This window comes from Bufo bufo, chromosome 2 (genome assembly GCF_905171765.1).
Source record: "Bufo bufo chromosome 2, aBufBuf1.1, whole genome shotgun sequence".
Taxonomy (NCBI): domain Eukaryota; kingdom Metazoa; phylum Chordata; class Amphibia; order Anura; family Bufonidae; genus Bufo; species Bufo bufo.
This window is the reverse complement of record NC_053390.1, coordinates 505,175,532-505,198,812: the sequence shown is the minus strand read 5'-3', so window position 1 is coordinate 505,198,812 and position 23,281 is coordinate 505,175,532. Positions and strand designations below refer to the sequence as shown.

Below are 23,281 nucleotides of genomic sequence, written 5' to 3'. Positions count from 1 at the left end.
AAATTGGAGAGTAAGCAGAAAAACCCTTCACCTTCAAAATATTTCTTACCACTTCCCAAGTCTTCTGTGCCAAGTGAATAAAAATGAAAGAAGCAGATAAAAACTAAGCTTCTAAACTGTCAAACCAACATCTCCCTCCCAGTATAGTAGGCCTTATAATAGAATCCCAGTTGGGGAGTTTAGTAAGGTTCATGTGCAAAGCAATGCGAAGATAAGAAGAAATGCTTGAACTTGGCGAACCCAAGTCCATTCATGCATATACTTTCTTCATGCACCAAGTCTCACCCTAGTCATTCCATATGAGATCAGTTGAGAGTAATGTTTTAACGAATGAATCCCTCAAACAAACTGGCAGATTAAGTAATACATAAAAAAATATTGGGTAAGACCATCATTTTCATAACCCAAAACTGGTAAAAAGAGCTTCTTTCAAAACGTTAAAGGTGTTATTCGACTCTTTGTAACTAATGACCTAACCTATAGGTCATCAGCATCTGATCGGTGGGGGTCCAACACTCAGGACTCCGGCTAATCCGCTGTTTTAAAAAACCCCGGTGCTCCTGTGCTTCATGCAGGTGAATGGGGCTGAGCTGCGCCTAGGTCACATGACTGTTGGTCGTGATGTCACTGGCCTAGGGTAAGCAGCAAGAAGGGTTAGGAGCACTGAGGCTTTCTCAAACAGCTGAATGGACCTCCGCAAATCAGATACTCATTCCCTGGATAGGCTAGGCAATAAAAGTATGATCTCTGTGGGTCTGACTGCTGGGAACCCCTTATCATAGAACAGGGGTCCTCAAGTCCTTTGTGTGACTTTGTTTCTATTCAGTGTCTGTGGGACTGCTGAGTACAGTGCTTTATTATCTTCAGCAGTCCCATGGGACTGAAAGGAGCAGTGGTCATGCATACTACCGCTTCAGTCACTCAGGGGACCCAGGGACCCCTGTTCTAGTGGAGGTGCCAGTGAGTGGTTCCTCAGTAATCACGTGGATAAGTAATCCTGTGGATAAATAATTGTTGTAAAGATTGATGAATTTATTGTAAATACAAGTAAAATGTTCATGGGCCAAACCATTTAATTTAAGGTAGCATCTAAATTTGTTTCCTTTCCTTTCACAGCCTATGGAATAGGTCTGCTTGTGACTTTTGTGGCACTAGCTCTTATGCAAAGGGGACAACCTGCTCTCCTCTACCTAGTCCCCTGCACCCTCCTCACAAGTCTGGCTGTGGCCCTTTGGCGGAAGGAACTTCCCTTGTTCTGGACTGGCAGCGGCTTTGTGGTGAATACCAGTTTGATATGACTATCTGATTAAGGATTTAAAATTAGTATTCCTTCAAGACAAAGTTGAGTAAACCTTTGATGAATTAACAAAGTGGGATCAAATAACTTTTGTTTCATGCCCTGGCCTGTATTATATTGTCTCTCTTTATTAAAAGTGATGTGATGTTTGTTTTACTTGACAGTAGTGTTGATTGAGCACCAAAGTGCTTGTGTGCTCTAGCCGAACACATCGGTATGCTTGTGTGCTCTACCGAGCACCCGAGCACAATGGAAGTCAATGGGAGAACCCCAGGCACCCCCTGCTTGGAAGAGAAGAGGGTGTCTGGTTCACAAAAAAAGGTTAGAAATTGATGGAAACCCCATCAAAATGGTTTGGAAACTACATTAAGAGGACAGTTGGATGCGTCTTGGACTCCTATTATCTATGACATACAATAGACAACCACACAAAGGCTATATGCCAAAAGCCAGGTATGTACAAGCCATCCATCTATCCATGAGACAGATAACAGTCAGCATACCTTACAATGGCAGCCTTGTGCACTATGAGACATTCCAAACCAGCTCTCATCTGACTGAGAACCAGTAAGCCTCAAAGTTGCTTCACATCTGTTGGATGGCTTGGGTGGACTTGCGCACCTAGATCAATAATCGTTAGGGTGACAAAAAGTTTTCTGATTGTCCTAACATAATATTCAATAACCTTTCTATACAGTTTTGTCATGTAAAAACTAATTTGCATAAACATGGGCATATGGGAAAGACATGCAAATGGGCAGAATCTGCCTTGTTTTTCAGCTGAAAATCCATTTGCATGGAAAATTCGCGATCTACACTACTCATGAGTCATGAACAGCGCCATCTACTGGTTTCATAGTCTTATGACAAGACTATATGAATCCAGTAGATGGCGCTGTTCATGAGTAGTGTAGATCGCGAATATTCTAATCGTGAATTTTCCATCCAAAAGGCTGAGTGCTACACGGTGTGTGGACTCTGTTGAGCAGGGTGCTCCACTTACTAGCGCCCCAACAAGATGAACAGCGCCATTTATTGATTTCATAGTCTTATGACAAGACTAATAGTCTTGTCATAAGACTCATTGTCTAATAGTCTTGTCATAAGACTATGAAACCAATAGATGGCGCTGTTCATGACTCATGAACAGCACCATATTGGTTTCAGAGTCTTATGACAAGACTATGAATCAAATGGATGGCGCTGTTCATGAGTAGTGTAGATCGCAAATTTTCCATGCTATAGGTTTTTCAGCTGAAAAACAAGGCAGATTCTGCTGTAATCTAGACCATACTATATATACTCTATTAAGTACTTTTAAGAATTCTCCATTAACGTCACTTGTCAGCTTCCTTTTCTGGTCAGTGTACAAGTCATGCCATTGCTCCAGTGTAAGGGTCTCTCCCAGATCCAATTCCCAATCATACTTGAATGCCAATTTAGTGTCGGAGAAGGTTGAGTTTAGAATAGAATAGATGAAAGAAAGAGATCCCGTGTCCAAAAATAAATAAAAATAAATTTAAAAAAATCATACTTACCTGATCCATTTGCTCGCAACCGGCTGGCCGCCGCCATCGTGTGAGATTTCATCCCAGATCTTCAAGCAAGATGGCGGTGGGCGCTCCTTTGCGAGCAAATGGATTAGGTAAGTTTGTTTTTGTTTTTATTTATTTTACACTGTTATTTATATCAGATGCTGCGATCATGTATGAACACTGCATCTGAGGGGTACAATGACGGGGAGCGGCGTAATCAACGCTCCCTGTCATTGCACCCACTACTTATAGAGAAGTGTGTGTCTCTTCATGAAGCAAATTTTTTTTGTAAAATTTGCCGAAGCTGCCGAATCAAACTTTTGAATCATTCGCTCATCTCTAGTTGTGGTCTTTCTGTAGTGCTTCTCACTGCAGCACATACAGAATCTGTACGCTGTAGCCATTTATGCAGTGTACAGATTCTGTGCTCTACAGTATGTGATGCAGTGAGCACAGGATTGGCAGTAGCACACATCGCTGCTCCTGACAGTCGTCACTGCACTCTGCTTAATGCCTGGCATAGCACGTCGGTGCAGGGCATCCCTCCATCAATATGCTATGCAGGCCTGTCAGCGATATGCGCTCCTGCCAGCACCGTGCTCACTGCAGCACATTCTATAGAGCACAGTATCTGTACACCGCATAAATGGCTCCATCATACAGATTCTGTATGTGTTACAGAAAGGCCCCAGCTTTGGGGGCCTGTTTTTCTACAAAACAATAAAATATATTAAATATATTGGGATTACTGTTAAGAAGTAATAATTAAAGGCACATATATGATCACTAATATTTGTTTTGGTCATATTGCCTTTCTTTTTTTTTTACTTGTATGTCAGCAGATAGAGATAATCGATAACCTATTGCTATGGCACTACAGTATCTGCAAAAAATGCATTCAGAAAAGAAGACAAGACCTTTCAAAATTAACATAGATTCTCAGATGTATGTAATGTATATAAAAAAATTGATTTATCATCCTTCCTAAATGTAGAAGCTGGCCACAGGTCCAGGAGTCACAAAGGTGGAGGAAACGTTGCTATTGGTAGGGGACGCTGTGGGACGGCAGACATTTATGTCAAAGCAGCAGCTACAAGGAAAATGTAGTATTATAAGCACTTGTTCAAAAAGATGGATGACCATGCAATACATGTTTGTGTTGAGTCCTCCAGAGAATGAGACAGCCTTTAGCTCTCCTTTCTGGCTAGTATGGCAAATTCTATGCTATTCATATTCACTATTAGATCCTGATGGGACAACCCCTTTTATACCCCGTATCATTACTGTATTCTGCAGTGACTGTATTTCATTGTTAGGGTACTTTCACACTAGCGATTTGTTTTCTGGTATTGAGTTCCGTCACAGGGGCTCAATACCGGAAAAAAAACTATCAGTTTTATCCTAATGCATTCTGAATGGAGAGCAATCCGTTACATATGCATCAGGATGCATCAGTTCAGTCCCTCTTAAATTTTTTAGCCGGAGAAGATACTGCAAAAATTATGAACACGTGCATGTGCAGACCTTTAAAAATGAGAAACAAATAAATACCGGATCCGTTTTTCCTGATGACAACAGGAAAGATGGATCTGGTATTGCAATGCATTTGTGAGACTGATCCGCATCCGGATCCGTCTCACAAATGCATCCGTTTTCTTCCGGATTGCCGGATCCGTCAGGCAGTTCTGGCGACAGAACTGCCTGCCGGAATTCTCTGCCGCAAGTGTGAAAGTACCCTTACTGAAGTAACCTCATGGCATTTTTTGGGAAGGAGAACATTTTTGCATGTATAGCAGTGATCATAGGAAGACTTGTTTAAGTTCTTCACACTCACAGCAGGCATGAGAGCATTGCACAGGATATCATGCTACGGAATACGTTGCAACTACATAAGCAATGGGAAATGAATAATAAAATAATACTGCTTCTACACCACATTGGAGGTAAAAATGTAGCAAACCTTGAATCTAGGCTGTTTAGCTCTCAGAGAATTGTCTACCCAATCTTAGCTGTGAGACATATTTATTCTGTATGGGTTTTTGGTCTTTTTTAAACAAGATTTTTTTCCCTTTCACTGCCTGCAAGCAAAGATTGTAAAGGCCCCATACACATTAGTGTATTGTCAGCTGCACCCGCCGAGAATTGTGGGCTCGGCCCGACACTAATGTTTATGGCGAACTCCCAGATGTGAGAATGATTGGGTAAACTGAATATTTTTGCCCAGTACTTTCTCAATTGTTTGGCCATGTGTATGGAGGCCTCAAGGAAGGCAAGAAATTGAAACACGTTGGACCAGTTTTCTGCCGTTAAAAAGCTGCAAAATTTTTGCTCAAGCATCACTTTCGCAAAGAAATTTACAACTTTTTGGGAAATTACACTAGTCATACCTTTTCAATAAAAAATATCAAAATGTGCGGGTTTAGCAGAAGGGGGCATGGCCTCCCACAGCCCAATGGATTCTCTATCATTTATGCCAGAAGCTGCCCTAAGGTACAGCACGAATTTGCACCTGCTCATAGCTGCTGAACTCCTTTACCTGAACCTCTTAATAGATGTGGTGTATCCTACCTCAGCGCATTTATTATTTGGACTGGCACATGTAACTCCTGTCTTAATAATCTTGTATGATGTTCATATTTGTCATCTTCCATCCTGTTGCATTTTACATGGAATTATTGCATATATGTCCTCTCTGTTGTATGTGTATTAAGTTTATTTACTAGGTGGTGACATGTTATAACTGGTATCGTCCCACCTTATTTATTATATATTTTTTGGCGCTGGTGACACCAGGATGCCTGTATATTGGAAAGTTGAGAATAATTCAGCCAGCCAAACGATCTAGGTACTTCAGGTAATTGGTAGGGTACAGGGAGGATTACGGAGTCTGCAACAAGTCCATAGGCAAAAGAAAAAGGACAATCTCCAACTCTCCCATAAAAAATCCAGAATTTATTATCACAATCAAAAAAGCATCTGCAGGAGACACTGACGCCTTTTGGAAAGCAAATAACTTGTGCATGGAAAGTTACAAACATTTCTAATAAATGGTGTGTGTGGGGGGGATTTAAGTTTTAGTTACACAAACCTCTTGAAGAGAGAGCATGTATACATGGGCAGTACATGCATCCACATTTGAAGGACTATTGTAGATAGCAAAGCCTTAGCTGGCAGTTTTCATTTTATATCACAGTGTACAAGTATTTATTTAAATCTTAGTTCTACCTTCAAACCCAGAATGTAAGATCAGTGGCTTTAACTGAAATGGGTGAAATTATAACAGAAAAATGTTTAAAACAAAAATAGTCCTAAAATCCTGCGCACAAAACCAGTAAGCAAGTGTACTAATCAAAATCCCATCCGAGTTCTTCAGCATTAATTGCAGTACTTATAGTATGTATAGTACTTATATTCTTGTTCTTTTCTCAGCAGAAAGACCTACCAGATCCTAACCCCATTATCGCTCCTATTGGGTCAGAAGCCTGTTTAAGCCAGCACAGTGATATCAAAGATCCTGCAGCAAACCACAACCACGACCCTGCCACAGAGCCACAGCAAGAAGACACTACTAGATCTCCTGTGGATGGACAGCTGTGCCTGGCTACAGACAGGACTGTGGTAAAGACCGAGGAAGAAGAGCAACTGAACTCTGGATCTGCAAGAACCGTAGAAAACCAGCTGACCCAGGGCGTAGACCGTGCCATCTCAGATAGCTCAGTAAAAGCTATAAATCAGAATGTTGAATAAGCCACTGCTGCACACCTTTATCCCCAACACAGGCAGGACCACATTGAAACCCTTCTCTCCAAAGGTGGGTCAACGCAGACAGGACCAGGTCATACTGCGAGGAATGTAACTGATATATACTTCCCTCTTCACTTAATTCAGAAAAACTTTGCTTTACCACAACATTTAAAGTTTGACTTATGATGGCATTATCCAATATATAATTCTAGTCATGCAGGCAAGTTTTAAAGAGTAACAAGTTCAGTACGGTACAAAGAAATAATGTCATCCCTTAAAAAAATCAATAAGTAATGTAAGGAATGTGTGGAGTGGAAACCTCATATCTTTAATAAAGCAGCTATAGCCTTATAGTAAAGGAGAGAGATTTCCAGTCACAGTAAAAAAAAAAATGAATGTGACATAATGAAACCCCTCATTGTCCTTTACACTGACTGACTTATTTTTAAGTGCTTGCTCAGAAAGCAATGACCCAGGAGTACAGCCTGTTTGCCCAGCTACCTCCACAAAGCTGCTTATGGTGCCATCCGGTCAGTCAAACACAGGGTGACTGGCAGCAGGAGTATTGGAATGAACTTTTGTCATGATAGTCCAATGTAACCGCATGCCTCTTCGGTATCTTTCTGTATTACAGGACATGTACTGCAGATGAAATGGGAGAAATATTTCCTTCCTTAAAGGACACTTTGGAACCATATAGTTACTTATCATATTTAGAAAACTTATTATTATTTTTTCTTTAAATGCATTTACAAAAAGAACAATTTTCACTATATATAATCGTGTGTATGTCTGTTCATACACACTGCATATGATGTTACTTTTTCATCTATCACACTTGTAATTTAACTAGTTAACTCTCAGCTACTTCAGTTGTGCAGGAGACTGTAAATAAAGAAATTTTTTTTCTTTTGTACTTTTTTCTTTTAGTGCTTTTCTTTTTTTTAAAGTATTTTTGTCGGTTAGAATTTTTTTTTTACATTGAAAACAATTGAATTTGTGCAGACCTTTGCAATACTTAGAGTTTCCAAAACTCTGTAGTCTTTGTCAAACACCTTACACTCTGTATAGGGTTGTCACCCTTTCCATTGCTCTGGTCAACTGGTCGATTTATTGGTCATGGTGTTCCATTTTTTTCCGTTCTTCCAAACTATCTGCTTTGTAGTCTCTTCTCCTGTACTCTGACATCTGAACATATAGGTTGAGAAAACAAGTGAAAATAAATTCTCACAAAAGCTACTGTACTGCTTTATTCTCCACCGGGTACGGTCAGTAGTTCATATATAATGTAGCAGATTGTAGAAGTGAATCTCTCCTCTAGAAATAGACTCTTGTTTATTCAGTAGTATTTTCCGGGTTAGGGGACAAAGTATTATATAAAAGTAAGATCAGTTCAGTTAATACATATTAGAGTGGCGGACACCTCTCTGTCTCCTGGGTTTGACCAAAGAAATTTTTTTTTTTTTTTTTAAAGACCATATCTTTAATCTGAAGCCAGCTAGTTTATTTTAACTTCAGGTTAAGCTCTGATATTTGGAAAACCCTGTCTGTCCCAGTGGGATACAGTGGAATTAAAGCCATAGGAAAAACAAAAATGACCATAGACTAATGTGTTTAAACTGTTGCCAAGGAAATTGAAAGGATGGCTTTCCCTTTCAGGCCGTTTCTGGAACTTGTTGATCTGGTTTTTGAAGGGTGCACTAAGACCTAGGACCCATTTCTAAGATACTATCTGTGTAAATGATCCCAAATAAAGAGGTTGGCAGTGCTGTGCTCAAGTGAGTTCTGTGCCAGACAGTGATCTCTACCTTTGTTTCATACCTTCAGTTTCAAAGGCCGTTGTACTACTGGTCAAAATTGTTGTATGGGTGGAAAAAAGGACCCCTGCATCTACAAGCATTAAATAGGTGAAAACTTAAACCACCTTTAATTTCATGTTAATAATCCATATAAAAAATTCCAGAATCTATTACAGACTTCACAGCTAGGACAATTACCCATCAAAGGGTGTAATCATGGAGGTAATATAGTTATCAGAATTCACAGATTATCCCTCATAAAACATAACCTTTATTAGGAATTATATTAATAAAACAACCCAAAATAAAATTAGACATTGTTTTCACGGTCAGATGTAGTTTAGTTAATCGTCTTTTAGTTACGGTGAAGATGAAAAACTCGGGTACTATCCCTATATCTGACCCTGAGGCTGTATACCCTGCCTACAAAGACGGAATAGCCGCCCCGACAGAGGCGATCCTGTATCAGGAACCTCCTGATTACCCTAGGACGGCCCTTATTCGGGATAGACCTATAGAGATGACCTATCACTAAATAATTGACCAGACTAACATAAGTACAAAAAATAATAAACAAAAATGTGCACTTGTGATAAATCAAAATGTGAAACAAAATTACCGCAACTAAAGATTCAATGGTACAACCATACAATCAAAGTTGTCCATCCATCTATGGTTGTGATGGTTGTTGGTAACATAGTATATGTATAGTTTATTCAGATGGAGTGGAAGGCCCTCCACTTCATCTGACACGCTGGGTTTACCGTTACTCTGGCGTCCGTTCTACATCATGTCGGACTTTTGCCTGAAGGTCTCCCGCTGTGACAACATGCATCCATCCCTGGCGGCACACAAGTAACCGGCCATACTGGCCAAGACTAGTATCATCTAGTTGTTTTATAGCGGTCTCCTGTAGATTGTTTGCAGTATGGGTGCATGTGATTGACCGCCTAGTGGTGTGCAATAAAATATCTGCACTAACCAACAACAAACCACTACCTGATATTATAACATGCATCTACTCCTTTATGACTTAGGTGCCAAAAGTGTGTTGTAGCTGTGGGACACTGCGGGTTGTGGGGTAATACCCCATAACACGTATATGCAGTATATCATCCTTTGATGTCTAGTATTTACTATCGGATGACTACTGCACCTGGCTTTAATACATCCATTGGAGGGATGAAGGAACATATGTGCCAAGCTCTATATTCTTTTATATCTATACCTATAATCAGCAGAAAATCAACTTAGAGAGCTCATTGGGTCTCATATAGTCACACTTGTGATCATATTGGTGGGGTAATTGTATTGTTAATGTCGTAGGGAGCAGAGTTGTAGTCAACTTTACCTTTCTGACTTATGGATATGTAATCAGCTTAAAGAATATGTAATCGGCAATTAACTAGCTTACACAAACAATGTGATCTAGAAATGCATTCAGCACATATTTGAATCTGGACATAGTCATTTTGTACCCAGCTGTTATCGTCAATGTTTTGACACCCGGGGCATGATTAACCATGTATTAGACCTGTGCTGAATATGTGTTGGTGACACTGACTGTGGTGTGCCCCTTTTTTTGTCCCCCGAGGAGCCCTAGATTGAACAGGGCGAAACGAGTTGGGGCTGAGGACCATACAGTCAGGTCCATAAATATTGGGACATCGACAGAATTCAAACTTTTTTGGCTCTATACACCACCACAATGGATTTGAAATGAAACGAACAAGATGTGCTTTAACTGCAGACTGTCAGCTTTAATTTGAGGGTATTTACATCCAAATCAGGTGAATGGTGTAGGAATTATAACAGTTTGCATATGTGCCTCCCACTTGTTAAGGAACCAAAAGTAATGGGACAGAATAATAATCATAAATCAAACTTTCACTTTTTAATACTTTGTTGCAAATACTTTGCAGTCAATTACAGCCTGAAGTCTGGAACTTGGCCATTGCATAACATTCCACTTCTTTCCCTTAAAAAAACTCTTTGGTTGCTTTTGCAGTATGCTTTGGGTCATTGTCCATCTGCACTGTGAAGCGCCGACCAATGAGTTCTGAAGCATTTGGCTGAATATGAGCAGATAATATTGCCTGAAACACTTCAGAATTCATCCTGCTGCTTTTGTCAACAGTCACATCATCAATAAATACAAGAGAACCAGTTCCATTGGCAGCCATACATGCCCACGCCATGACACTACCACCACCATGCTTCACTGATGAGGTGGTATGCTTAGGATCATGAGCAGTTCCTTTCCTTCTCCATACTCTTCTCTTCCCATCACTCTGGTACAAGTTGATCTTGGTCTCATCTGTCCATAGGATGTTGTTCCAGAACTGTGAAGGCTTTTTTAGATGTTGTTTGGCAAACTCTAATCTGGCCTTCCTGTTTTTGAGGCTCACCAATGGTTTACATCTTGTGGTGAACCCTCTGTATTAACTCTGGTGAAGTCTTCTCTTGATTGTTGACTTTGACACACATACACCTACCTCCTGGAGAGTGTTCTTGATGTGGCCAACTGTTGTAAAGGGTGTTTTCTTCACCAGGGAAATAATTATTCGGTCATCCACCAGAGTTGTTTTCCGTGGTCTTCCAGGTCTTTTGGTGTTGCTGAGCTCACCGGTGCGTTCCTTCTTTTAAAGAATGTTCCAAACAGTTGTTTTGGCCACGCCTAATGTTTTTGCTATCTCTCTGATGGGTTTGTTTTGTTTTTTCAGCCTAATGATGGCTTGCTTCACGGATAGTGACAGCTCTTTGGAGGTCATCTTGAGAGTTGACAGCAACAGATTCCAAATGCAAATAGCACACTTGAAATGAACTCTGGACCTTTTATCTGTTCATTGTAATTGGGATAATAAGGGAATAACACACACCTGGCCATGGAACAGCTGAGAAGCCAATTGTCCCATTACTTTTGGTTCCTTAACAAGTGGGAGGCAAATATGCAAACTGTTGTAATTCCTACACCGTTCACCTGATTTGGATGTAAATACCCTCAAATTAAAGCTGACAGTCTGCAGTTAAAGCACACCGTGTGGTGGTGTATACAGTCAAAAAATTTAGAATTGTATCTGTCCCAATATTTATGGACCTGACTGTATATAAAGAGATTTGGTATTTTAATAAACTATACATATACTATCTTACCAACAACCATCACAACCATAGATGGATGGACAACTTTGATTGTATGGTTGTACCATTGAAGTTTTAGTTGCGGTAATTGTGTTTCACATTTTGATTTATCACAAGTGCACATTTTTGTTTATTATTTTTTGTACTTATGTTAGTCTGGTCAATTATTTGGTGATAGGTCATCTCTATAGGTCTATCCCGAATTAGGGCCGTCCTAGGGTAATCGGGAGGTTCATGATACAGGATCGCCCCAATCGGTTATTCTGAAGTTCTAGGCAGGGTATACAGTCTCAGGCTCCGATATAGGGATAGTACCCGAGTTTTTCATCTTCACCCTACATACAAGACGATTAACTAAATTACATCTGACCGTGATAACAGTGTCTAATTTTATTTTGGGTTGTTTTCCTTAGGGGGTTTTAATAGAAATCCTAATAAAGGTTATGTTTTATGATGGATAATCTGTGAATTTAGAATCTATTTCAGACTACATTCAGCAGCTGAATCACCTTTGATACTCATTTCACCTTATATTACAGTCCAGAATGTTAGGCTGACTTTCCTCCTTCCTTGGTTTTTCCTTGTATTTTTATCAGGGAAAGCCTGAATGCATTAGAGGAATCTATTCCTGTTTTCCTGAAAAGAATAACACCATGCCAACCATATGTATGCTGCACAGTTAGGCCCAGTCTTTGGACAGTTAGGGGTAGATTTATTAAAACTGGTGTAACAGAAAACTGGTTTAGTTGCCCATAGCATACAAATGCATCCATACCATGCCCATTTTATGGTGCTATGCAGTGTTCTCCAGGCATCCACCAAACCTAAATTTGTCCATCAGATGGCAGTGAAATTTGATTTAACAGAGGATAGACTGTTTATGTGCGATGTGCTTTAGCATTCTGAGTTTACATGGTGTACTGCCTTTTGGCTGAGGTGTTTTAAGTAATAACATGGGGCACATCAGAAATTTCTCAATCTGTAGCAAAGGTGGCATCTACGTAAAGACAAACACAAGATATAACTGCACTCACTCAATATGTAGATTATAAATGTTGCTAACAGAGTATTCTCTATATAAATGAATATGAGGTCAATAGCAGCTACTTTGATAAAAAAAAAAAACTTGAGCACATCTGCCTTGGCAAGGCAACCTCTTATAGACGGCCTTTCACTAATATGGCTCTCCTCTTGTGCTCAAGCCCAAAAAATCAGAGGAGGCAGAATTCCAAAAACAAAGCACATCCTATAAAACAAAATAACAGGGCATGTGTGCACACTCTGTGTGCAGTACAAAAGCAGACACAAAGGGGGAGTTTATCACTTGCGGTCGTTTTGATGTCAGTTTTAAGTCTGTCTTTGCTTTGTGAGGTTGTGCCAAATTTATGAAAAGTGCAATTTGTACAACCTATGTCTGTAAAAGTACACCAGGAGGTTGCCTGTTGTGGAGATGCATCTTTTTAAAAAAAGTTGCACCCCATAAATAAGACCTAACACTGTTCTAATCTCTAATCCCAACCAACTGTTCACTCTACTTTTGAAAGTGGCAAAGCTCACCAGATGTTGCAAAAAGTGTTGCACTTGCAAAGTTCTTATGCCACAAATCTGGTGTACCGTATTTGATAAATGCCCCCCATAGTGCTTGTATCTAGACTGGATACAGTTGTATCCTGTGTTCTCATTCATACACCGCAAACTATGTGTTGAAATGCCTTCTCTTTGTTATGAGACTATAGATGTTCTTAAAGCTATATATTTTCCCTCAAAAAGTAAAGTCTGACAGCCCCATATACACATGGAATAGACTGTTGATGCGACAATGCTTAGGTGTTCATAATTGATTTTAATTGAGAGGTGATGACACATATGCTGTCAAGTACACCAGCACTGATATGCCTTTGTTCATTATACCAGGTGGTTTCAGTTGTCAGACCCCCACCAAAGTTGCCTTCCTTTTTGATATGTCATGGTTATAGATTGCTGGTAATAGTCTAAGGAGACAATAATAATCTTTATATAGTGTCACCATGCACTGTGGTCCCCATTGAACTGAAAGTGACAGGTAAACTGTTCTTGGTTATTATACCACTGCAGCCAATCAATGGCCTCAGCAGACACTGCTAGTGATGCACCATGTAGCACTTTGGAGAGGTTTGTTGGTGAGAGTGATGTTTAAATTGTATTGCATGGGCAGTGGACAGTCTGTGTGTGCAGTAGTAGTGCAGGGGGGATGTCACTATGACTGAACCCTGAGAAACTCCAGCGGAGTAGAAGTAGATCCAGAAAATGAGACGATGAAGAAGTGGTTAAAGATGTGAAAAGAAAACCATTCAAGAGCAGTATCATTAAAGCCAATAGTGTGGAGAATACAGAGTATTTGTACTGCAGGGAGATCCACAGTAATCAATAGAGAGTTGACATTAAATTTAGCCGTCAGGAGACTTTTGTATAGGCAGTTTCTGTATTTTACGATTTAATATATTTTCATTTCCTCATTTTATTTTTGAATTAATACGATGGGTCCTGGAGAGCCACCTGGGATTCAAAGAAAGAACAGTAAAGGGAGGGAAGTGAGTGTGCAGATCTTAGATGCATATCCTATAGGTGTCTGGATTGGCAGTGCATCTCACCAAGCATCAGGGTAGTATAAAGAGGCTTCAGGAATAAGAGTGCCCAACTCTTCTAATATCCTTCTATATGGAAGATCTATCAATGCCAATCCTCCAGGTGAAGGAGGTTCAGTTAATAGGATCTAGCTAGATAGATGGCCTCTGGCATATCGGGGAGATGAGCACTTAAATAACATACTTTTTATTTTATTTTATTTTTTATATATATTATTATTTTTTTTTTACAACTGTTGGAACTGTGTACCTACTTAATGCACCATGACACAATTGTGCATCATGAATTGCCTTATATTAAGGCAGCATGACGTACAGGTACGTCCTGATGATTGCAGAAGCACAGTTCCTGTGCTCTTGTAATGAACAGTAGGAAATGTTGGGGTCCAGATAAGATCCTGCTGTAAGGGCTCAGAATCAGAGCAACCTTCAGTCCTAGCTTTTTAACCCACTAGTTTCTTCCATCAATAGCAAACACAGCATCTACAGAGTTTCATAAGGAGTGGGCTCGCTCTCTGTGCCCATTGGTTCCCACGATGCTATCATTGGGTACTGTTGCATTACCATGGCAAGTAGGGGCCTAACAAAAATCTCTGGGGCTGCCATAGGCATCAGCCTATTAGGTTATGCCATAGGTGTTTCCTAATACACTGCTCACAAAAAGTTAGAGATATTTGGCTTTTGGGTGAAATTTATGGAAAACGTAAAAAGTTCACATCCCATGATATTATATAATGAAAATAGGGCATTTAAGTAGAAGCATGCAATGGTGATTTCCTCATCTCAAACAATTTATTGAAACAAAAGCCAACAACAGTGGTGAGTATACCCCTACAGAAATGTCAGTGTCTCAATAACTTGTCATGTGGCCTTGAGCATCAATTACAGCTTGACAACGAAGTCTCATACTGTACACAAGTCGATTTATTGTCTGCTGAGGCATGGCATCCCACTGTTCTTGAAGGGCAGCCCTCAGATCATTGAGGTTCTGGGGTACAGAGTTACGAGCCTCTACTTGGCAACTCAGCTGATCCCATAGGTTTTCAATGGGATTGAGGTCTGGAGAAAGTGCAGACCACTCTATTTGAGTTACCCCAGTCTCCAGCAGCTGTTCCCTAATGATGCGACCTCGATGAGCTAGCGCATTGTTATCCATGAAGATAAAATTAGGCCTGTGTTGTTCATGCAGAGGCACAATGACTGGATTAATTATGTTATTCAAGTAGTATGGACTTGTCATTGTACCATTCACAAAGTGTAGGGCAGTTCTGTATTGACTAGACACCTGCCCACACTGTAACACCACCACCACCACCAAAGGCGAACAGTGTCCTTGACGTCTCCAACATCGTTGGCAGCCACCATTTCTGCTCAGCGTGAAAAATTATGCAATAAATTATGACGCCCAAAATGGTACCAATAAAAACTACCAGGAGCAACGCGGGGAGCCAGATAAGTAGAATCAGTGTGAGGGGCCCAGGCATACGGGAGGGCATTTCCAAGCTCGGATAACCCCTTTAAGGCCTCGTGCACATGAGTGCGTGTGGATCCACATAAGATCTGCACGAATTTCTGTGTGGATTTATGTGTGTTTCTGCACTATATATGCACAGATCCGTTATGCAGCCCATAGACTTCTATTATGACGGAATGAATAACGGAAAGCCTCTAAAGGTATTCCGTTATGCATTTCATCATAGAATTGCGTTATGGTCCGTGGTAAAGGAATCCATAACGCAATTCGCCTTTTACCAGTAAACGAAGTGTAAACAAATTTCAAAATATGAAATTCGCTCATCTCTACTCATAAACTTTGCTGGTACTGTAATACGCTGCTGTTTTTCTGTATGGGAATCCATGCGGAAAAACCACATGTATTCTGCAGAGTGTGTTAAAACAGTTCTACTAGATGTCAGGGATAATTGTCACCCTTAAGGCAGCGGTAAAAATGTATGGCTCACTGGCCATTTAAGATATACATACCGAACTCCCTTTCTCATTCCCATATAATTAGTGAGTTGCTGTGATTTACGCATAATTAAAACCTGTATATACTGTAGCTGAAGGTGTGTGCAATGATTAAAATTCATTTTATGCTCGTACTCGCTCATCTGAGTCGAAAAACAACCACCATTTCCAACTGCCATTTTTAACCTCTTAACTACTGTGCAGTTGTTGCAGAACCATACACAGCAGAGTTGATGAGATGGGCGCTCTGTTAGACATTGCAGTGAAGAAGCTGCAGTTTCTGCTGATCATAGTGGTACCAGTGGTGGTAAGTTACCACTGCTAAGCCCTGGACATACTTCTGACACATTTCCTGCTGATTAAGGTTACTTTCACACTTGCGGCAGTGTGACTCCGGCGGGCAGTTCCGTAGTCGGAACTGCCTGCCGGATCTGCCGCTGACTGAAAGCATTTGTGAGACTGATCCGTCTCACAAATGCATTGCAAGGACGGATCCGTCTCTCCGCTTGTCATTTGGACAGACGGATCCGTCGTGTATCTTTTTTTCACATTTTTACCGGTCTGCGCATGCGCAGGCCGGAAGGACTGATCTGGCATTCCGGTATTTTAAATGCCGGATCCGGCAGTAATACATTCCTATGGGAAAAAGTTCAGGCATGCCTTCAGTTTTTTTCGCCGGAGATAAAACCGTAGCATGCTGCGGTTTTATCTTTTGCCTGATCAGTCAAAACGACTGAACTGAAGACATCCTGATGCATCCTGAACGGATTACTCTCCATTCAGAATGCATGGGGATAAAACTGATCAGTTCTTTTCCGGTATAGAGCCCCTGTGACGGAACTCTATGCCGGAAAAGAAAAACACTAGTGTGAAAGTATCCTAAAACTATGTAATTTACACAATAGGTTGTTAATCCATAGTTTCAATCATGTAGGAACCAAGCTATGGCACAGCGCAACAGGTACCTTACAAGCCCTTGTTCCCAGGACAGACCCATTCAATCTTTCACAATCCAGATAGATGTGTTCTCTTCCAAAGCCAATCCCTTGTAAAGTACTGAATATTCATAGACTAGAGAGCTTTCTGCCCCCTCCCCTCCTGGCACAAAAGGGATCGACTCAGGTAACGGCAACAGTCAATGCAGCAAGAGACTTTTATGGGACATAGCTGCGGTGTTGGGAACTGTCTTTTTAGGTTACAGAAGGACTCCTGTGTACGGAGCACACACTCAACCTGTATAGGTGAGCTTGTTAAGTAAGATTTGTACTATTTATGCATTATCATTTTTATCGAGTGCTTTTGCATCATGGGTCAGCCACTGGTGATATTGGTTACGGTGACAAAATGTGCAAAAAAAACAAACTATACTTAAACTTGCTTCAGCATACCTAGTGAAGAACCTGTGTCAGCTCCTCTCCTGTCTTCTCTTTTTGTGTTATCGACTGTACTCATCGTATCAAGCAACATCTCAGGTATAAGTCTACAAAAGATGGATTGTACTGTAGAGCTAATAGAGAAACACAGACATCGGCATATTTTGTGTAAAAAGTACAATACATAAAAATTTAAATATTTTATGAAGATTTAAATGATAAGTCCGTAACTTATTGCGGGATGTTAATAATGGATCTCTCTGGGTTTTTAGGTGTTTTATTGCATAAGTCTATCCTCCACTTGTTGCGTTTTTGCTATTAACCTGTTTGTATGGTTAAACCAGTCATTACTGAAGAGCTTAATGTAAGATTATTGTGACATGCATCAGCACATGTGAAGAAGTACAAAGCCTGATGGAGACGCATGCCGTACATGTCATTTAATGAGCAGAATCTGGTGTAATTAACTTTGCACTTTCATTAATGCGTGGTCTGTGCCAAGTAAAGGAAAATCGCACAATGATTGGTTTATGTGCTCGCCATGCTTTGTGCACACATGACATTCTTCAGAATTAGCTGCAGAGAAAATACATGGAGGAGTCACGTATGCTCTTAATTCACCACTGCTGAATATATTAATGGATATAGGTTTTGCAGCTTGGAAGACCCTGCAGCATAATCCTTATTTAACTGTACAGGAGCGAGAGAAAAAAAGCAAAAAACATTTTTTGTGCCATGTGAGCGCTGGATCACCCAATAAGCAAGTGCTCATTTGTGGGATTGTCTCCAGCACATTTACATGGGTTAATTATATGGAATGAGCATTCATGCAACTGTTCATTCCCAATAATTGACCCGTCTGTGGTCTGTGTAAGGGGACCTAAAACAGAAATATGCTGCAGACAAACAATACAACTGTATGAGGATGACTTATCATGGTATTAATCGTTCATCCTCATATGGCAGCGGTAATTGCAGAGTGTAAATACAGCTAACGGGCAATGGTTAGAAATTAACATTCCTATGAATGTAGCTCTGCCTGTGTAAAAGAGCATTCATCTAGTAATCAGATCTTTTCTAAGGGGATGTCTTTTTTATTTCATTTTCATTTTATTATATGTAAGTTTGTATAACGTTGTAGCTTTTTATCTTTAAAGGGCATCTGTCAGTAGATTGGTACCTATGAAACTAGCTGACCTTTTACATGTGTACTTGGCAGCTGAAGATATCTGTTGGTCCCATGTTCAAATGTGCCCGCACTGCTGAGAAAAATCTTTTAATATATGCAAATTAGCCTCTATGAGCAACGTGGGCGTTACTGTTGCAGAGAGAGCTGTGCCTCTAGGTGTAACTGCTGCATCATCTGCAATATAATTGACATGGCCAGGTGTGATGACTGCTTGGCCCTGTCAATCAGCGTGCAGAGGGCGCAGCAGTTGCAGAGAGATCAGAGCCTCTAGGTGTAATGGCGACAGCCCTGTTGTTCCTAGAGGCTCATTTGCATATAATAAAACATCATTTTTCTCAGCTTCAGCATTGTGGGCACATATGAGCATGGGACCAACACAGATGCCTTCAGCTGCCAAGCGCACATGCATAGATATTGCAGCTGCATGAATGGAAGTTAGTTACCAGAGAGATTTAATAGATTGTTATATTCTCCAGAAGGTGATGAAGTCCAACCCTCCTCCAAAGACCAGACACGCAATAAAGGGGAGATGCATGTAGAGCCTCATCTGTGTGTATACTGCAAGTATATTTTGCCTTATCTATACTCCAAGCAGTACAACACAGTTGTCGTTCTCTTCCCCCCTTCAGTTAACTGTGCTAATTCTTTTCTAACCTGTACAGCAAACCTGACAAGGGAGCTAGTGAAATATTTCAGGATTTTTTTTGTTGGTGGGTATTTAAAATATGTGCAAAAATTGTTTATAATAAAAAGCAACAGTAACATTAAAGTAACAGGCCTTTTATAATGATGCATTCTTTTTAACAAAAGACAATTGGGATAATATGCTTAGGTTGCAAAGAATTAGTAAATCACTAGTTATCAAGTGAAGAATAGCGCAGCACTCAATGTCTTCCTCTAATCGTGCAGGTTTATTCACCAAAGAGATGCAACGTTTCGACTACCAACAGCCTTTGACAAAGACTGTTAGTAGTCGAAACATTGCATCTTTTTGGTGAATAAACCTCCATAATTAGAGGAAGCGGTATTCTTCACTTGATATCATCTACCGGGAGCCCTCAGGCTAGGACCTGGCACCGCCACCTAATGTACTCACAGACTACTGTTGAGTGACCGTAAGTGCTTCTACACCTCCTTTTCTGTGTAAAATAGTTGAATGTATTGGATGTCTAACAGAGTTGCATTTGTGATGGAAATATTTAGATAAAAGTAACATAACTCATTAATTATAGTAACGTAGTTGAAAAGAAAGAAAATTGGATCATCCTATCCTTCCCCCGACTAAGCTGCAGTTAGAGCCTAGGATGGGTTTCTTGCTTGGAAGTCTCATAATGTTACAATGATGACTACTCCACTGCAGGACACCAGTGATGGTGAGGTTTCAGAAATATTAAGATGTATGAATGCTTTATTTTTATGTTAGGCTCTAAGTCACATTGTTTCCAGCTACCAGTTAACTTTTCCCAGCCTGGTAGGGGTATAGCTGTTGGCACTTGCCTACTGACATCTATGTAGCCATGGAGATAGCAGCTACATCATAGACGATATGCAGTAATGGCAAATAACTGGATATATAAAGTGGTAGTTTTATGAATACTGTCTAAAAGAAAACCTGTCATAATTACAGCACAAGTTTTATAGTACAGGAGCAGAATATGAAATAAATTAAAGCTGAACTGTGATTCGTTGTTATCGGCAACAGAGACAACTTATCTTTTAGACAGATTCACAAATCTATTCCAGTGTCTTTAAACCCTGTTCACACGGTATCTTTTCACTTTTGGAATTTGGCACAGATTCTGCGGATTGTTATCAATGAGAGGCCCTGCTACCGTTCGCACGGCCAAGGTTTATAGCAGTGACCTGACATGGCCTCCAATTGAAATCAATGGTAGACAGATTCCATGCAGCTGTCAGAAGCTTTTTGGCACAGAATGTGTGCCAAATTTCCAATGTTAAGAGACGCAGTGTGAATGGGCCCTTATTGTAAACATAATAAACACCTCTAAAAACAATGTGTGTATGAATATACAGTCCAATTTGTCATACGTGCTTAAGACCTCACCCACGCAACTTGTTAGCATGGTGGCTCCTGCCCTCCACTCCTCCAGGTGGCCATGGGTGCTGCCTTACTCACCCTTCCCACTTTGCCTGGCACCCTGGACTCGGTGTCCCTCCTTTTCTTCATCTACAGCAGGCCACCAGAGTCTTGTGCCTCAGCTACAGGCCACCGCCTGCCATGCCCTGTTTTTCCTGCCCGTAGGCTGTGCAAGCGGCTTGGCTCTTAAGAGGCTTCCTCACACACATCTTAATTATTTGCCAGTCTGGCTGGCTGTCTCCAAGTATATAGGGACCTGCACCAGTGGGAGGATGCCTGAGCTTAGGTTCCTAACTTTCTAGTTTACCAGTGAAGGTATGCTGTTCTGATTGTCTGTATCATACCTCTGCCTGTTAACCGATTCTGATACTCTGCTGCCTGCCCTGACCTTAGCCTGTCTACTGTACTAATCCTTTGCTGCCTGCAATGAATGACCTTGAATTAGTTTCATAAAATCGCACAAACACTGCCTGCCCTGACCTCTGCCTGTTTACTAACCATGAGTATTGCCTGATCCCTTAGTGCTTTGTATCAGTGTCTGCGACCCCCGTGGGTCAGCTCCCAACTACACCAGGACTATTCTAAGAGGTAGCAGCCTGGTGGCTCCCCAGGAGAGTACTGTAGACTAAATTCCTGTATAGGGATTAAAGGGTGAAAACAAGGAGAATGTCAGAATAACACAGAACTAGCCCAAAGTCAAACCGATTAGTGAGTACAGTGGGTCCACACCCAAAATGGTTCTACCTGAAGTATTTTAAGAACTTTCTCAGCAGCGTGAATGCCAGGACCAAATGCTGTCTTATTTACACAATGTGTCTGCCTGCCTTAAAGCTGACAGCTGCCACAACCACCAGCAGCAGCCCACAGCATCCTTTCTTTGTTTGAAAACATGAATACGATTTTTTTTTTTACAAAGGGCCAGTATAGCCGAAAATGTCTCAATCGTTTTACCTGCTTGTATCCTGCAAATAAAGAACCTGGTTTTTAGGAAGTCACCAATGCTGGATTCTCTTTTTCACTAATACAAACTAGTGGTTTTACTATTGCTGTTGTTTGTTCAAAGACTATGGCCTTGACAAATCTTCCCTTGAGGCATCAGAATTTATTTATTTTATGCACTTACATAGTGCTGCTATATTCCGCAGCGCTTTACATACATTAGCTTCAGGCTGTCTCCAATTGGGCTCACAATCTAAGTTCCCTATCAGTATGTCTTTGGAGTGTGGGAGGAAACCGGAGTACCCAGAAGAAATCCACGCAAACACTGGGAGAACATACAAACTCCATGCAGATGTTGTCCATGGTCGGATTTGAACCTAGGACCCTAGTGCTGCAAGAATGTGACTGCACCTATAAGCCAATGAGCTACTACTAAGATTTGTATTTTAGTGTTGTCAAAATCCAGTCCTAGTGTTCAGATATGAATTGGAAGAAGCATTCATGTCTCCTGCATACATTATGAAGATGGTCTATTTCCTCAAACAAAGATAAAAATAAAAAAAACATTACAGTGGGTGATTGTATAAATTTCCACAAATGTGATATGACCAACAAAACTGTTGGCAAGCTTTAGACTGTCTGGATTCATAATGTACTCAATGGTATTGCAAGACTACACTCTATATGTTATACATTTATTTTGTCCAAGACTGTATAGGATTCTGGAAGCAAGGTTTGGACATGGTGAAGTGAGGCTGCTTTTTGTTTGAGCTCAGGGTCAGCAGCTCTCTAATTGGGGCTTAACAAAATTATCCTTGTTTTTAAACTATGCCAAAAGGGAAGAAAGCTTAGCCTAAACTTTCAGCCACTACCTTCTGTGGCTACTTTGCTCATTCTTCTGTAGGAGAAATTTCACCCTCCACGATGCTCACAATGTTGCCAGCAGCTACCAACAGGGCAACCATGTGGCCATCTTAGAGCCATGCCATTCCTAGTCAGTTCTGTATATGTAACGTACATGTTGCAGGACATAACTGCATTCACCCCTTCAAATGGATCTTCTTCATCGGCTGGCCATCCCTATGGCCTGGAGCTTCTATTGCCATTGGCTTTAAGGGACATGCTACAGGCCTTACCTACTTGGGCCGATCTCAAGGCCCAGATTGTAGGCCTCGAGCAGGGATGCTCAACCTGCGGCCCTCCAGCTGTTGTAAAACTACAACTCCCATCATTCCCTGCTGTAGGCTGTCAGGGCATGCTGGGAGTTGTAGTTTTGCAACAGCTGTAGGGCTGCAGGTTGGGTTTTCCTGGCCTAGAGGAACACCATGCTAAGGACAAAAATGACCTTAAGCAGACAACTGCTAATGTCTCTTCCACATTAAGTCAATGCCAGAAGAGATGCCTTGAATAGGATTTGAACATCTCCAACCTTTCCACTATGGTGAACTCACACATCTGATAGTCTTGTCCCTCCATATAAATGACATTGACAATAAGTGATGTCATAACAACATGAAAATCAGAGGCCTACTTGAATCAGTTGGTAACGACAGCCAGTCTGCAGTGATCACTGC

General features: G+C 40.8%; 2 protein-coding genes across 5 annotated transcripts in view; both read left to right on the top strand.

The window, feature by feature from the left end:
- The window catches only part of SPPL2B (signal peptide peptidase like 2B), a 59,750-nt gene extending 53,034 nt beyond the window's left edge, over positions 1-6,716 (top strand). The window contains exons 14-15 of one of the 4 annotated variants that reach the window (XM_040417831.1): positions 1,117-1,277; positions 6,265-6,716. In XM_040417831.1, the coding sequence (XP_040273765.1) occupies positions 1,117-1,277; positions 6,265-6,579 (476 nt within the window). In that variant the 3' untranslated portion in view covers positions 6,580-6,716. Of the gene's footprint in view, positions 1-1,116; positions 1,342-6,261 lie in introns of all 4 variants that reach the window. The other 3 variants (XM_040417830.1, XM_040417832.1, XM_040417833.1) reach the window with 3 other exon arrangements.
- Positions 6,717-17,081: 10,365 nt separating this feature from the next.
- The window catches only part of TMPRSS9 (transmembrane serine protease 9), a 331,091-nt gene continuing 324,891 nt past the window's right edge, over positions 17,082-23,281 (top strand). The window contains exon 1 of the mRNA XM_040417828.1: positions 17,082-17,349. The gene's annotated coding sequence lies outside the window, so the exon portion shown is untranslated. The remainder of the gene's footprint in view (positions 17,350-23,281) is intronic.